Source organism: Panthera onca, chromosome C1, assembly GCF_046562875.1.
Source record: "Panthera onca isolate mPanOnc1 chromosome C1, mPanOnc1 haplotype 2, whole genome shotgun sequence".
Taxonomy (NCBI): domain Eukaryota; kingdom Metazoa; phylum Chordata; class Mammalia; order Carnivora; family Felidae; genus Panthera; species Panthera onca.
The window spans coordinates 143591739-143610160 of record NC_138346.1 but is presented as its reverse complement, the minus strand read 5'-3'; the positions used below and the strand labels follow the sequence as shown (position 1 = coordinate 143610160).

The following is an 18422-nucleotide window of genomic DNA, read 5'->3' as shown; positions in this document are numbered from 1 at the left end:
TTCAGGGGTGGGACAAGGATCCAGGAGGGCTTAAGAAATGGGGGAGAGGTTATCTTAAAACATAAAATAAAAGTTGAAAAAAAAAGTTGAAAAACATCACAGGGATGATAATAACTAAATTCAACCCAGTCATTCCTCCTATGGTAGTAGTTCTTTACAATAGCATGTAAAACAGATGGCAGGACCCTACCATTCAGTCAGTCTGGGGTGGGTCCCAAGCGTTATTTCTGCCAAGTTCACAGATGATGTTGATGCTGCTAGTCTGTTGCCCACACTTCGGGAACCACTGCCTTAGGGTGAGGTGAAGAAAAATGGTATCAAAAAAGGTCAGCAGAAATATGTTATCATGTTTGCCATGTTTGGCTTCTTAAGCTAGTGGTGATTGTGTGGGTGTGATTATTTTCCACATTATCTTCTTATAGTAATAAAATATTTCCACACACAAAACTAATGGATGGAATGTATAACATTCTGGACACTGCTGCCTTAATACTTACACATCAGCTGATAACTCAGAGTTTGGAAGAGTAACATGGTAAAATGAGACTTATTTGAAATAGGTATGTTAAGATATATTTTGGTAGGTTGAATGATTAACAGTATAGACCAGAAATTGTTACTACCTGTTAACAGTTTTCAGATTTTTCAAATTGCTTCTGTACTTACTAAGATTAGTCACTTTTAATCAGAAATATTTTATCAAGTGTTTTCCCAATAAGTTCTTCAGCTTAACATACTCTTCTACAATGATGTTTTGCTTTTTATTTATTTATTTTATTTATATTGAGGTATAATTGACCTAAAACATTACATTAATTTTAGGTGTACAATGGTTTGATACTTGTATATATTATGAGATAATCACCAGAAGTCAAACTCTGTATACATAGTTATAAAGTTTTTGTGTGTTGAGAATTTTTAAGATCTACTCTCCCAGCAACTTTTAAATATGCAATGGAGTATTACTAACTATAGTCACCATGCTGTACATACTTCCTTTTATATGTAACATATTTCCTGTGAAGTTTAGCAGTTTGAAACCTCAGGACCAGAGAATGTGCTCTTCTTTTAGTTTTCTGGAAACTTCTCCCTTTTAAGTCCAATTTGATCTGGTAAATAATTTATATTTTTCTTTATTTTTTTTTCTTTTCTAAAAAGTTTTAAAATTTTAAAATTCATTTTATTTATTTGTTTATTTTGTTAATTCAACCATAATTACCATACAGTGTTATTTTAGTTTCAGGTGTAAAATATGGTGACTCAACAATTCTACACATTACTCAGTGATCATCATAATAAGTACACTCTTAATCCCTTTCACCTATTTCACCCATCCCCCACCTACCTCCCCTCTGGCAACTACCAGTTTGTTCTCTATAGTTAAGAGTTTGTTTGTTTGTTTGTTTGTTTGTTTGTTTTGATTTGTCTCCTTTTTCCTTTGTTCGTTTTGTTTCTTAAATTTCACATATGAGTGAAGAATTTATATTTTTCTTTGCTTTCTGTCTTTTAAAACTCCTCTTACCTTACTGATTCAATTATGACATGCTCACATATTGTTAAATATGCAGATAACTGTTAGAAACTGTTTTACTTTCGGGTGCGCCTGGGTGGCTCAAGTCGGTTAAGCCTCTGACTCCTGATTTGGGCTCAGGTCATGATCTCACACTTCTTGGGATTGAGCCCCAAGTCGGGCTCTGTGCTAGGAGTGGAGCCTGCTTAAAGATTCTCTCTCTGCCTCTCCCTCCACCCTTATGTGTGCTTGCTCTCTCCCTCTCTCTCTCAAAATAAATAAACTTTAAGATGTTAAAAAAAAAAAAGAAAGAAAATGTTTTACTTTTGAATATTTTATGAGCCCTAGAATTTGAGTGACTTGCAAGTTTGTATAGCAATCCATGTATCAAAATTATGCATAGAATGAATATATTTTCTATCAGTTTACCCATTCACAAAGAATTTAATTTTTAGGAGCATTATAACCAAACAATGGCCACCTGCATGAGAGTCAAAAGTTAAGTCCTTAGTGGACATATGTGATATCCTGCACATTCAAGCAGCATCCTATTGACCCCAAGTAGCCACAGTCATGATTTTTGATAACTAGCAAAAATGGAAGTCAGTGCTGCAGAGTGTCTAGTAAGATATTCATTTTCATGCTTAGTCAACAGGATTGTAATTAATACCATCCCACCTTTCTGAAAAAGAGTGTAGCAGTAGCTGTCAAAAGCTTTAAAAATATTTATAGTCTTTAGCTCAGGAATTCCACTTCTAGGGATCTAGCTGAAAGAAATTATCTAAAATGCCAAAAAAGATTTGGGCACAGAATGCTCATTATAGCATCACTTAAAACATCATCCCCTTGTTTTAACTAATGATATAATCTAAAAATATTCATTTATAGGAGAATAGTCATTTATGGGTTATTTATGGGTAATTATACCATAAAATAGTATCTTTTATAATTATTTTTGATATAAAACATTATGAAATGAGAAAATTCTCAAGTTATAATGCAATGTGAAATTTGAATATGGATACTGTATATATATTGTGTATATTTATTGCATTTTATTTATAGTATGGTTTCAACTGTATGCATGGAAAATGGCCAAAAGGTTATCTCTTAATGATGGAATTATGCATGATTTTATTCTTTATACTTTACTTAAGAAAATAAACAATAAAACGTTGTTTTAAAAAGAATCTTCTGGGGTGCCTGGGTGGCTCAGTCAGTTGAACATCTGACTATTGATTTTGGCTCAGATCATGGTGACAGAGTTGTGGGGATCAAGCCTCATGTCGGGCTCTGTACTGGGCATGGATGCCACTTGGGATTCTCTCTCTCTCTCCCTCTGCCTCTCTCTCTCTCTCTCTCATATATATATATATATATATATATATATATATATATATAAAATCTTCTTGCAAAATAAATACAGTACTATTTAATGGTAAAACTCAGTCCATATATATTTTCTGACTTCTCAGTTCCAATTTCATATAAAATGCATTATGTTATCTAAAAAACAATTTTGAATATATTTAAAGTGACATCATTTAAAACTCTTTTATCACACCACTCAAAAATTCTGGTATCCTTTTAAAGCAAATTATTCCTCATAGTGGTGAATTTCATACTTAATTTATATCCTTCATTATAAATTTTGTTAGCCTCATCCAATTAAAAATTTTATTGAGCCCTTTCTTAAATAGCCTTTTAAATTTTTTATTGTATAGATTGATTGCCTAAAGCAGTGTTTCTCAACCATTCATTCTTTCATCATCACCTCCTTAAGGAGCCATTTTAGATGTGTTTTTTTTCCCAATTGCTCCCCACCCTATGAAATTTTAATATTTGTTTATATACTGTGTGTATAACCATGATCTATATATAAAGAAAGTAATATTGTTATCACTCTCCCGAGAACCAAATTTCACCCCATTGGTGACAATATTGCTTCCTGTGAGCATGTATGGCCTAAAGGAATATAATGGAAAAATGTTATTTTAATTTTTACAATGAATCTCAAATCCACGTGTTTTGTTTTTATAGCTGCCTGCCTCTCAAACATCACATGGTGACCACTCCAACACTCCTACTGTGGGGAGAAAAAGATGCATTTATGGAGGCTGAGATGGCTGAAGTCACAAAGATTTATGTTAAAAATTATTTCAGGCTAACTATACTGTCAGATGTCAGTCACTGGCTTCAGCAAGAACAACCTGACATAGTGAACAAATTGATATGGACATTTCTGAAGGAAGAAACAAGAAGAAAAGATTGACTTTTCTATATCTTCTATGAGGGATCTGTAATGAAATCTCTAAATAATTTTTAATAATTGTTCATCAACCTCTTTAAGCTTATTAGGAAAAAATTGTTTTAATATGCTTTATCATAAGTATCCTGACAAATCATATTGAAAAAAATCTGAGAATGTGTGAACTTGTAACATGATATCAATTTTCTTCTGTTGAATTTTGCACAGAAAAGCAGCTGCCTTAAAATGTGTGCAATAGTACAAAAAGGAAGTTGGGGGAAATGGCTCAGTTTTGGTTTCTTGCATTCTTTGCCCTGTTAACATCTGGTGCCTTTTACAAATGTAGATTAAAGATTAGCTATGCCATATTAAAAAAAAAAAGGTAAACCTGCAATGGTATATAAATTTTCATTTTATTGTTCAAAAGTTCTTTTTACTATTTTCAACCATTAAAAAATTCTATTGTCAAATCTCTTGGATTTATAGTATATTTATTAGTTTGAAGGCAAATATGACCAGAAGAATATGCATTTTGAAAACAGGCCATAATACTACTTATACTGGAAAGACTAATAACAGGTGATGTAGAGATTCTCATGTATACATACATATGTATTAAACATTGCAAAGTAGAAAAGCACATCCAACAAATTACTTGTCTAAATCTTCCAGCTAAATTGGTGAGAGATTTAGACAAAGGATCAAAATGTCCTTTTGCCCCATTAAGGCAACCAGAATTGAATTCAGTATTTCCTATGTGCACTAGAATCTAAGCTCCACAAGGCAGAGTTTTTTACTGTTCTATTAACTGGCATATATCCAGCATCTAGAATAAGGGCCTGGCTCCATTGTAGGCACTCACATATTTGCTTAATGAATAAATAACATATGTGACACATTGCTAGGCACGTGAGGGAAATATAAAAGAAAGATGGCATGGTAACATGGAACTTTCCCTTAAAGAAGCATACACACAACGCAGTTAAATTAAACAAGGATTCAAGAGTAGAAATAAACATTACAAATAAGAATGGGAAGAGTTACAAAATAGAGAATGATACAAGCTCAAGGGAATACTACTCATTCTCTTGGGTTGCTCTCCTTTAGCATGGGAGACAACCAGTAACATCGCCAAATTATGGTTCCATAGAAACTACAACTGTGTTCCTAAACAAGACTAAGATGGTGGAAAAAAATGTCTTCCTAAGTGTAGTTCTGATAGTGACAGAAGAAAGTGGAATGTCTCTAAGAATTCTCATCATTGTATCCTAAGCAACTTGTATATATTAATAAAAACCCAATTTTCTGTATACATTGTGCTTGTGCCTCATAATAACATTGCAAGGTACAGAGTATTACCAATTTATAGATGTGAAAACAAGGTTGGCCAATGCCCACAGCATAACTGTTGGAACCAGAATCTGACCTAGATTCATCTGGTTATAAAGCCTCTAATCTTTCCAGTAAGATAACAGGCTCTGTATCTACACTGCTCTTTCTGTTTTATTGGTAACCTGCTGTGCTCCAATAAATAGAAACATTTCTCAGAAACCTACAATTTGACTTTTAATCCTGGGAAAAGGAAGTTATGTTAGTAATTAGCAAATATAGGAATATCCTATATAGCACTTTCAGAGTTGCAAATTTTACAAGGTATAGAAGAAAGCCTGGTTCACACCAACTTTGATTATGCTTTCCTCTTGATCCTTTCTGAAGGGCAGCAACAAAGGGAGGAATAGGACTTCATTGGCAGTGTATGTTGACCCAGTAAAATAGTCCTGACTTATTTTACTGAAAACTTGTTACTGACAAATGTGATTTTAGGGTTTGTTGTTGTTACTTAATGTCAGTTTGGAATGCTGACTGGTTCATGTAGACTCATGTTAAGAATATGAATCAAATGTGCCATGGCTAATTCCAGCCTATGATAATGGATATATTCTAATTTTCTATTCATGTGGAAGAGTGCTTGTGACAGATATAAAGGCTCAAGGGCGCCATCAGTTAAACCTCTTAGCATGAAGTGATATTACTGTCTCTGTAGAAATCAATTTGTAGGGAGAGTAAATGAATTTGACTTACTAGCTCCCAAAGCATCTCACAGTAAGTAAACTTTAGTGGTAATGGCATTTAAATGAAAAACTTGTAATTAATATTCATCTATTTAAATTAACATATCCCTAGTAGGTATGTAATATGTCCTTAATATAAATGTCAAAAATTATGTGAAAATAATTTATTAAACATATATGTCAAAAGGAAAACATTTAAAAAAAACAAAAATGATTATACTCTTGATTTGATTCTATTACACCATTTATCATTTTTAACTTTTCTGATTTTAGAGGTAATTCATCCTCATTTCCTATTAACCCACATTATATCTGAGAGTTCTAATTATGTGTGAACAGAAAGAGCACTTGAATGTGGGGAAGGAGTGCGCTCTGAGGGTTGCCCCCAGATCCAATCTACCCACAGCCTGAGACCACTGAGAAGTTGGCCTCAGGGCTCAGCCAAGCTTGGAATTCGAGGTGCAGGTGTGGGAGTCCACCGTGAGTCATGGGATGAGCATGTTGTATCCACCTGCAGTGGCCAACCCCTTCAGGCGGCAGAGGCACCTCAGTTGGTGGCGCTGGGCCTGTCTTATCCTCACTGGGACTGTGCTGGTGCTGGGATGTGAGTCCTGCATCACCTTCCTCTTCAATGGCCTCTGGCCAGTGGCCACACTTTCCACCAAGGGCGGTTCTGCTCAACCAGCCAACACTACTACGAGTTGGGGGAAGAAGCAGGTGCAACCAGTCCTCAAATTCTTGTTTCAGGCAACATTCTGTTTAGTGGGGTTCCTGGTTAAAGTGAAAGGGGAAAATGCAACCAGAGATGAGGCTCTCATCTTTGTTACAGTGCTGCACTCCACTTTCTTTGATCCAATTGCCTGTGTGGTGGCAGGGTTACCCTAGATGGTCTAGGCAAGTCAAAACACACAGACCCCAGTGGCTGGAAAATTCCTAATGCCAACACAGCCTCTGCTTGTAACCTGATAGGACCCCAGTTCCAGGAAGAATACATGGAATGAAATCCTGAAGCTATTCACATCTGAAAGGAAGTGGCCACAGATCCTGATTTTCTTGGAAGGAGTGTGCACCAATTGTACCTGTCTGGTCACTTTTAAACTAGGGGACTTCTCTCTGGGTGTTCCTGTGCAGCCAGTGCTACCTAGGTACCTAAACACACTGGACACAGTGACCTAGATCTAGGAGGGGTTTACAGGTCTACAGACAGGTTTAGGTCTATATATTGACCTTGAGTCAACTCTTCACCAGAGGAGAAGTGGTGTTTATGCCTATTTATATACAAAATAATCAAGAAAAAAAAAGACACATCCCTTTTGCTGATATAGTGAGGATCAACATGGCAAATGCTCTGAGTGTCTGTGACAGACCATAGTTATGAAGATTGTAGACTAATGATTTTCACAGGTAACCTTTAACTACCCATGGAAGATAGTTTGGTGGAATTCACAGAAATTAGCCAGAAATTGAAGTGAGATTGGGGTAATATTCATCAGCATCTGGATGAATATACTGCAATTACAGTTGCCTCTAAGGGAGAGAAGATAGGACTTGAAGAGTTTGCAAATTATTTAAAAATCCTAATTTCAGAGCCCTTAGAACAACTTTTTGCCCCCTTTGACAGGAATAATGATGGTAGCATAGAATTCAGAGAATATGTGATAGGAATGACTGCCCTGTGCAATCCTATCAACACTGAAAAGATTCTACAAATGTCATTTAAGCTTTTTGATCTTGATGAGGTTGGTTTCATAACACAGCAGGAGTTAGTTAGCTGCTATACTTTGGGCAGCCTTTAGAGTGCCAGATCTTGATGTTTCCAGACTCTTTCAGAAAATAGCTGGACAGAATTCAAAATACATATTATACAAGAACTTTAAGAAATTTGCCTGAAGCATCCAGAATATAACAAGTTACTAAATTCATACTTGGACCTCTCCGCAGCCTATATATATTCATTATCACATCAAGTAGGTTTAATTGCTGTATTCAAATGTTAAAGTCAGCCCTGAAAATTGTGAAGTTACCTTCCAGAGAGAAACTATGATTGAAATAAAATTATCCTTTGAGGAAAAACACAATAGTTTTTTACTTTCAGCACTTAACTGTGCTATGTATAATATGCTTGAGAAATATATATTTCAATTAGATCTTATAGTACCTATGTTGCTTAATATACGTTTGCTTTAATGTGACTGAAGGTGGAGAACAAGAGGTCTATTCATAAGGGGAGCTAAGATGGTAACATAGTAGGAGGACCCTAGGCCTGTCTCATCCCCTGAACACACCTACATAACTATCAAATCATTCTGAATAGCCAAGAAATCAACCTGAGAACTGACAGGACAAACTGCACAACTAGAGGGAGATAAGACACTACACTGAGGAAGGTAGGAAGTGCAGAGACTGGTTTAGGGGAGAAATGGATCAGGAGTGCTACAGAGGGGAGGGGGCTGTGGTCGCAGAGAAAGGCAAATGAGAGTGGAGCACACAGGGGATCACACAAGGAGAGCACTTCCACAAAGTCATTGGCTGGGAAAGTAAGAGGAGTTGATCTTCATGAGTTTTTGTAATCTTTGGGGCTCAAAGACTGGAGTTTTAGAGATCAGGTGGTGTTGGTTAGGATAGAGCCCTGAAGGCACTGCCCTACTGAAGAGAAGACATGTGAGCAATCCTGGGGCAGATGGCCCTGATGTGAGGATCACCTAAGCACATGGAGAGAGACTATTTGCTTTTCTTGGAACACATCTGTGAGAGGTGGCATTTGCAGAGTTGCCTCTCTGAAGACAAAAGAGCTGGCAGGCACCATTTCCCTCCCCCTCCCCTCAGCATAGGCACAGAAACACCTGCTGAAGGTGCCTAACCCAGACACTGGCTGTTTAGTCTGTTTTGCTCCAAATCCCTTGCCCCTGTGCTCTGTTGTGACTGCCCTTCTCCGTCAAACCTGTATCCATCCCAGAGTGGCAAAACCCTCCCACAGAAGGCCAGTGCAGACCCTCTGCACAGCAATTCCCTAAAGTTTGGAGTTTTAAAAGTCAGCAGACTTGGCTGGGATAGAGCCCAAAAGGCACTGCACTGCTCCAGGAAGTCAAGCAACCTAGAGACAGATTGTGTGAAAACAGTGATCTGAAAAATGCCCGAGGTGGGTGAGGGAAAATTATTCGATCTTCTGGGGGGGTGCTTCCCTAAGAGCAGCAAGCACGGAGACCCCTCTCTGGGGACAAAGGAGCTGCTGGTGCCATTTCCCTCCCCCACCCCTCAGCATAAAACCAACTTCAGTAAGCAGCACAGCATTGACAGTGGCTGCCTAACCTACTTATACTAAGTCCCACCACCCTGCACTCTGCTGGTGCTACTTTTCTTGGTCAGGTGTGCCAAGGACCAGCACAGTGGGCCTCTTTCCTACAAGACCAGCACAACCCACACCCCCCACGCCCCCCCCCCCACACAAGGTCTTATTTAACAAGCAGACCAGAGTACACCTAGTTAAAATACACTACACTCTGCTAAGGTCCAAATGCTGCCATTTGCAGATGACTGACTTGAGGGATAAAGCAGCCAAAACACAGCAGCAGAGTGCACACAGCACACACCAGAAACACTCCCTGAAGTGCCAGGACCTGGACACTATATGACCTCTTCTTCATAAAGCCATTACTTTCTGGAGCAGGAAGTATAATAGGCTTTTCTAACTCACAGAAAAAGATACGGACATTGACAAAATGCCAAGATGGAGAAATTTATCTCAAAAGAAAGAACAAGTCATAGCCAGGGATCTAATCGAAACAGATATAAGTAATATGCCTGAGAGAGAATTAAAGCAACAATCATAAGGATACTTGCTGGGCTTGGGAAAGCATGGAAGACATAAGGGACACTCTTACCACAGAGATAAAAGAGTTAAAAAAATCAGAAATGAAAAATATAATAAGGGAGATTTGAAACAGATTGGATGTAATGACCATAAGGATGAAAGAAGCAGAGGAATGAATAAGTGATATAGAAGATAGAATAATGGAAACTAATGAAGCTGAACAAAAGAGAGAAAGAAGAATTATGGGTCATGAGAGTAGAGTTAAGGAACTCAGTGACTCCATCAAACATAATAACATTTGTATTATAGGAGTCCCAGAAGAAGAGAGAGAAAAGGGGGCAGAAGGTTTACTTGAGGAAATAATAGGTGAAAATTTCCCTAATCTGGGGAAGGAAACAGACATCTAATTTCCAGGAGGCACAGAGAACTCCCATCAAAATCAGCAAAAGCAGGGCAACAAGACATACTGCAGTTAAAATTTCAAAATATAGGGATAAAGAAAAAATCCTAATAGCAGCAAGATAAAAGAAGTCCCTAACTTACAAAGGAAGACCAGTAAAGCTAGTTGCAGATCTCTCTACAGAAACTTGGCAAGCCAGAAGGGAGTAGCATAGATATATTCAAAATGCTGAATGGAAAAATAATCATCAGCCAAGAATATTCTATCCAGCAAGTCTATCATTCAGAATAGAAGGAGAGATAAAGAGTTTCCCAGGGTGCCTGGATGGCTCAGTCAGTTAAGCATCTGACTTCAGCTCAGGTCATGATCTCACGGTTTGTGAGTTCAAGCCCCACGTCAAGCTCTGTGCTGACAGCTCGGAGCCTGAAGCCTCCTTTGGATCCTGTATCTCCCTCTCTTTCTGCCCCTCCCCTGCTTGCTCTCTGTCTCCCTCTCTTGAAAATAAATAAACATTAAAAAAAAAAAAGAGTTTCCCACACAAACAAAAATTAAAGGAGTTTGTGACCACTAAACCATCCCTGCAAGACATATCTAAGGGGATGCTTTGAGTGGGATAGAAAGACCAAAAGTGACAAAAACTAGAAAGGAACAGAGAAAATCTCCAGAAACAATGACAAAACAAGCAATAAAATGGCACTAAATACATATCTACCAATAATTACTCTGAATGTAAATGGACTAAATGCTCCAATCAAAAGACATAGGATATTAGAATGGACAAAAAAACAAGACCCATCTATATGCTGCCCATGAGAGACTCATTTTATTTTTTTTATTTTTTGTAATGTTTATTCACTTTTTGACAGAGAGAGAGAGAATGAGTGGGGGAGGGACAGAGAGAGAGGAAGACACAGAATCTGAAGCAGGCTCCAGGCTCTGAGCTGTCAGCATAGAGTCCAACATGGGGGTCAAACCCACAAACCATGAGATCATGACCTGAGTTGAAGTCAGACGCTTAACTCACTGAGCCACCCAGGAGCCCCAAGAGACTAATGTTTTATTTATTTATTTATTTATTTATTTATTTATTTATTTATTTATTTATGTGTTTAATCATTTTGAGAAAGAGAGAGAGAGAGAATGTGAGCAGGGAAGGGGTAGAGAAGGAGAGAGAGACAGAGAGACAGAAAGAGAGAGAGAGAGAACCCAAGCAGGCTCTGCACTGTCAGCACAGAGCCCAACACAGGGCTTGAACCCATGAATCATGAGATCATGACCTGAGCCATAATCAAGAGTTGGATGCTTAACCGATGGAGCCACCCAGGTGGATGCAAAGAAATTGAATCAGTAATGAAAAATCTCCTAAAAACAAAAGTCCAGGGCTAAATGGCTTCACAGAGGAATTCTCCCAAACATTTAAAGTATTGTTTGGGAGTTTGTTCTCAGTTTGTTCCAAAAAAATAGAAATAGAAAGAAAACTTCCAAACTTGTTCTATGAGCCCAGCATTACCCAGATTCCAAAACAAGACAAAGACTCAAACTAAAAAGAGAACTACAGACCAATATCCCTGATGAACATGGATGCAAAAATTCTCAACAAAATACTGGCAAATTGAATCCAACAGCACAAAGAATCATTCACCATGATCAAGTGGGATTTATTCCTGGTCTGCAAGGTGGTTTAATATTCTCAAATCAATTAATTTGATACACCACATTAGTAAAAAGAAAGGATAAGAACCATATGATCCTCTCAATAGATGCAGAAAAAGCATCTGACAAAGTACAACATTCATTCATAATAAAAACCTTCTACATAGTAGGGATAAAGGGAACATACCTCAACATAAACCCTAGCCTCAGCAATCAGATAACAAAAAGAAGTAAAAGGCATCCAAACCAGCAAGGAAGAAGTCAAACTTTCACCGTTTGCAGATGACATGATACTCTATATAGAAAACCCAAAAGATTCCACCAAAAAATTTCTAGAACTGATCCACAAATTCAGTAAAGTCACAGAATGCAAAATCAACACAGAGAAATCTGTTGCACTTATTTTTTTAAATGTTTATTTATTTATATTTTGAGAGAGAGAGAGAGAAGGAGAGAGCGAGCAAGTGAACATGAGTTGGGTAGGGGCAGAGAGAGGAGAGAGAATTCCAAGCAGGCTCTATACTATCAGCACAGGGCCTGATGTAGGGCCCAAACTCACAAATCCTGAGCCGAGATCAAGAGTTGGGTGCTTAACCGACTGAGCCACCCAGGTGCCCCAAATCTTTTGGATTTCTATACATCAATAATGAGGTATCAGAAAGAGAAATCAAGGCATCTATCCCATTTACAATTGCACCAAAACCCATAAGATACCTAGAAATAAACTGAACCAAAAAGGTAAAAGTTCTGTACTCTGAAAACTATAAAACGCTTATGAAAGAAATTGAAGATGACACAAAGAAATGGAAAAACATTCCATGCTCATAGATTGGAAGAACAAATCTTGTTAAAATGTCTATACTACCCAAAGCAATCTACACATTTAATGCAATCCCTATCAAAATTACACCAGCATTTTTCACAGAGATAGAACAAACAATCCTAAAATTCATATGGGTCCACAAAAGACCCCGAACAGCAAAAGAAATCTTGAAAATGAAAAGCAAAGCTAGAGGCATCACAATTCCAGACTTCAAGCTGTATTACAAAGCTGTAGCCATCAAGACAGTATGGTACTAGCACAAAAAAGACATATAGACCAAGAGAACAGAATGGAAAACCCAGAAATGAACCCAAACTATATGGTCAGCTAATCTCGACAAAGCAGGAAAAGACTATTCAATGGGAAAAAAAAAGACAGCCTCTTCAACAAATGGTGTTGGGAAAACTGGTCAGCAACATGCAAAAGAATGAAACTGGACCACTTTCTTACACCATAGAGAAAAATAAATTCAGAATGGATTAAAAACATAAATATAAGACAGGAAACCATCACAATCCTAGAGGAGAACACAGGTAGTAACCTCTTTGGTTATACTGGCTATAGCAACTTCTTACCAGATATGTCTCCTGAGGAAACAAAAGCAAAAATGAACTACAAAGATGTCATCAAAATAAAAAGCATCTGCACCATGAAGGAAACAATCAATAAAACTAAAAGGCAACTGATGGAATGGGAGAAGATATTTGCAAATGATGTATCTGATAAAGGGTTAGTCTCCAAAATACATAAAGAACTTATAAAACTGAACACCCAAAACCCAAATAATCCTGTTAGAAAATGAACAAAAGACATGAATAGATGTTTTTCTAAGGAAAACATACAGATGGCTAACAGATACATGAAAAGATGTTCAACATCACTCATCATCATGGAAATACAAATCAAAACCACAATGAGATACCACCTCACACCAGTCAGAATGGCTAAAATCAACAACACAGGAAAAAACAGGTGTTGGCGAGGATGCAGAGAAAGGGGAAGCCTCTTGTACCATTAGTGGGAACGCAAACCGGTGCAGCCTCTCTGGATAACAGTAGGGACGTTCCTCAAAAGGTTAAAAATAGAACTACCCTATGATCCAGCAATTGCACTACCAGGTATTTACCCAAAGGATACAAAAATACTTATTCGAAGGGATACATGACCCAGATGTTTATAGCAGCATTATCAATAATAGCTAAATTATAGAAAGAGCCAAAGTGTTCATTGACTGATGATGGATAAAAAAGAGGTGGTATATATATACATACAATGACATATTACTCAGACATAAAAAAGAATGAAATCTTGCCATTTGCAATGATGCAGATGGAGTTAGTATTATGCTAAACTAGTTAAGTCAGTTAGCGAAAGACAGATACTATATGATTTCACTCATATGTGGAATTTAAGAAACAAAACAGATGAACATAGCGGGGAAAAGAGAAACAAATTAGGAAACAGACTTTTAACTATAGACAACAAACTGAGGGTTATGGAGGGAGGTGGGCAGGGGGATGGGTTAAATAGGCGATAGGAATTATGAGGGCACTGTTATGATGAGTATTGTGTGCTGTATATAAGTGTCCAATCACTAAATTCTACATCTAAAACTAATATTACACTGTATGTTAACTGGAATTTAAATAAAAACTTAAAAAATAAGATAAAAAAGAGAGATCTATTCATAAACATTGTTCACTTTGTTCTAGTTAATGCCTTTATTTTGTTTAGTGCTAAAGTAAGGCCAGAGGAAGTATAGCTTGTCACCTGTCCTTCAGTTTTGCAGAGAAAATATCACATTAAGAGCTTCACTGGCAATAAATAAGTACACTAAATTGTCATTTTTATTCTCTCCAAAAAGTATCTTCTGGATAAATGCCTCTTTGTTCTTTCTCAGAATAGCCTGAATATTTTTTTTCAATATACGCAATTTATTGTCAAATTGGTTTCCATACAACACCCAGTGCTCATCCCAAAAGGTGCCCTCCTCAATACCCATCACCCACACTCCCCTCCCTCCCACCCCCCATCAACCCTCAGTTTGTTCTCAGTTTTTAACAGCCTCTTATGCTTTGGCTCTCTCCCACTCTAACCTCTTTTTTTTTTTTTTTCCTTCCCCTCCTCCATGGGTTTCTGTTAAGTTTCTCAGTTTCCACATAAGAGTGAAAACATATGGTATCTGTCTTTCTCTGTATGGCTTATTTCACTTAGCATCACACTTTCCAGTTCCATCCACGTTGCTACAAAGGGCCATATTTCATTCTTTCTCATTGCCATGTAGTACTCCATTGTGTATATAAACCACAGTTTCTTTATCCATTCATCAGTTGATGGACATTTAGGCTCTTTCCATAATTTGGCTATTGTTGAGAGTGCTGAGAATAGCCTGAATATTTTATAAGACAAAATAAAAAGAAACATCAGGAAGATATAGTATTGGAAATAACATTGAAAAAATTATCAATGGTATCGCTGCTATTTAAAATTGTTTTTTTCTAGATATGAAAGTGATTATTTAGAATGAGTAAAGAAATTACAACAGACTACAATTTCTGGAAAGCTCACTAATATCACAAACATAAGATATAAACACAAGAATTCTGATAAATTCTATTTTGTCTGAGTCTCATCAAACGGGAAATTTGTGTTTATAATTGCGTAGTCTGCATTATTGAGAATACTCCTCTTATTCTGACTAGGGACTGACAAGAACTGGAGCTTCTACTTAATGTTGTATACCTCCTTACTATCGATATACCTCTAGCACCCTTTGCTGTAAGACATATTCACATTTGATGTGATGTGATGTGGCCTTGGGCCCTATTCCTTCATGTCACTATGCAGGATGATTCAGCAAAGTATTCCTGGAAGCCATTCCTGGACCAGAACAGGGAGCAACAATTTATCTAGATGTGGAAATGGTTGCAAATCAATAAACATCCCTTGCTAGCCCAAACTACTGTACCCTTAACTTAGTTTCACTGAGGCCATTTCCCAAAAATGTAGCCACTCAGTGCCACCATACAGGAGGGGGACATTTGGCTAAGAAGAAAGTCTTGATCAATCGTGGTAAAATTTCTTCGCTAAATTTACAAAAACATACCCCCAAAAGTACAAAAAGTAGACACATTTCTAGGGACCCCACTGGGGCCTTGGAAGGGGCTTGTACAAGTGGGGCCCCTAAAGCTTAAACTTCATTAGGTAGCTTCCTGATATTTTGAGAAGGAAGAAGAGATGGGTGAGGGGAAGGTGAGCAGAAGAGGAAAGCTTAAGGAAAGAGAAAGAAAAAGATAAATATTGTTTTTTTTTAAAGTTTATTTTGAGAGAGAGAGAGAGAGAGATTGAAGGTGAGGGGCAGAGAGAGGGAGAGACAGAATCCTAAGCAGGCTATGCACTGTTGGCGAGGAGCCCAACATGGGGCTCAAACCAATGAACCGTGAGACCATGACCTGAGCTGAGATAGAGTGTAAGATGCTTAACCCACTGAGCCACCCAGGTGCCCCTAAATATTGGTTTGAGATAATTTCCATGCATTTCTTACTGAAGAAAGGAGATGAGTAAGTGATATTTTATAATCGCCACTGTCTTAGTCAGTTCAGGGTGCTGTAACAAAAATACTATGGGTGGCTTAAACAACCAACATTTATTTCTTATAGTTCTAGAAGCTGCAAAGTCCAAGATCAATGGACTGGCACATTTGGTGTCTTATAAGACCTTGCTTCCTGATGTGTAAACAGCTGTCTTCTCACTGTGTCCTCCCATGGTGAAAGGGGCAAGGGAGTTCTCTGGGGTATCTTTTATAATGGAACTAATCTCATACATGAGGGCTCTACCCTTATGACCTGATCACCTCTTAAAGGCTCCAACTCCAAATTCCATCACATTGGGGATCAGATTTCCATGTATGAATTTGGGGAGGACACAAATAGTAGTTCTATAGTAACCACCCAACTTGATATTCCCATCATTATAATGCAAAATACCTTAAATTGAATGCAGTCTGTTAGTAGCAATATTCGTATTATTATGAAACTCTAATAACTTCTATAGGAACATTTGGATAAGTAATTCTGTTAACGTTGTTAGGAACCAAGAGTTTTTCAGTGCAAGAAAAAAAAAAGAATGGAATTTAAAAAGAAAGTATCTGAAAATCTCATAATGTTAAATTTGAATCAGATATAGTATAAATTCAGCAATTTCTTTAAATTTAACTTTTTTTTGAGAGAGAGAGAGAGAGAGAGAGAGAATATGCTTGAGATGGAGAGGGGTAGAGGGAGAGAGAGAATCCCAAGCACCATCAGGCTCAACCCTGATGCCGGGCTTCATCTCATGACCGTGAGATCATGACCTAAGCTATGAAATCAAGAGTCAGATGTTTAACTGACTAAGTCACCCAGGTGCCCCAGCAACTTTTTTTCTTATAAAACTATATTGTTTAGAAACAACATGGTCCTTCAATATTGGTGAGCACACTTAGCACCCAGATTGTGGGCTCTACCTACCATTCCACACTTTGGAGGAACTGTAGTTCTTTGGAGGAATAGCTGGAGTGGGAAATAAACAAGGTATCTGGTATCTGGTTGTGCCAGAAAGCAAGGATACTACCACAGATTAAAGAATGTGTCAAAAGGACATCGGAGCCAATATAAAGGAACTCCCATGGGCCAGATAAAGCAATTTGAGCATCAAAAACAATAATAAATGAATTCATAAAAATTTATAAAAATTTGTAAAATTTATAAAAATCAATGAATTAATGAAGATAACAAAAATGAACTGAACATATTGGAATTAACAAGGGTACCAACTCCTTACTTTGAAAAATGATAATTTAAATAAGAGAATTAAGCAGTTATCCTGCCCTTACAGTGTGAAATGTCTTTCTGGATACCCAATACTTCTAACTGATGAGGGACAGTTCTTCTTTAAGGAAGATTTCCAGCAAATGTCCAGCAGATAAATTTAGATTATGATAGAATTATAAAATCATTTTGCAATCTTTAGTTGGTTCAACCAAGAATTATCAAAATTATCAGATGAAACCTATGATACATTTTAGCAACATTAAAAGGAGGATAACCAAACATTATATGACTCCTGATATGATACAAAATGAATTACCACTTGTGGTAGGCAGGATTATGCTTGCCCCCACCCTCCTGAAAGATGTCCATGTCCTAATCCCAGAACATGGCAAAGGGGAATTAAGCTTGTAAATAGAATTAAGGTTGCTAATTAGCTCACCTTAAAACAGGGAGATTATCCTGGATTATCCAATTGCACTGCACATAATCAAAAGAGTGCTTAGAAGAGCAAAGGAGTAGGCAGAAGAAAATGTCAGAATAATGCAATGTGAGAAAGACTCAACCTACTGGCTCGGAAAAAGGGGGAAAGGAAGCCAATAGCCAAGGAATATAAGCAGCCTCTAGAAGCTGAAAAACCAAGGAAATGCTCCCTTAGAGCCTCCATAAGAGAATCCAGTCCTGCCTACACCTTGATGTTAGCCCAGTGAGATACATGTGGAACTTCCAACCTACAGAACTGAAGGTAAAAAATTTGTATTGTTTTTAAGCCACTAAATTTTCGGTAATTAAAGCATCAATAGAAAACTAACATACCATCTATTAAATTTATTTTTTGCTAAAAAATTGAACCCGAATTTAATCAAGGCTCTGAAACATATATTTGCAGGAAATGTATGGTATAAATGGACATAGCAAGTGATACTACAAGGACACAAACAGTAAAATTTTAAGTGTGGGATATTCTATAGCTTAGTCTGCCAGGCTTCAGCCACAACATCAATGGCATGAAGATAAAAATGAAAGAGTGAACTGCTCTAGATCAGAAGAGACTCAGGAGACATAAGAACAAAATGCGACCTCTGAATCATTTGAAAACT

General features: G+C 37.3%; 1 protein-coding gene and 1 pseudogene across 1 annotated transcript in view; both read left to right on the top strand.

Annotated features, from left to right (window-relative positions):
• Window positions 1-5068, top strand: part of EPHX4 (epoxide hydrolase 4) — a 47641-nt gene extending 42573 nt beyond the window's left edge. Inside the window, exon 7 of the mRNA XM_078450605.2 lies at window positions 3551-5068. Coding sequence (XP_078306731.1) covers window positions 3551-3782 — 232 coding nt within the window. The 3' untranslated portion in view covers window positions 3783-5068. The remainder of the gene's footprint in view (window positions 1-3550) is intronic.
• A 1260-nt stretch (window positions 5069-6328) lies between these two features.
• Window positions 6329-7827, top strand: LOC132670894 (lysophosphatidylcholine acyltransferase 2B-like; annotated as a pseudogene).
• Window positions 7828-18422: the final 10595 nt, after the last annotated feature.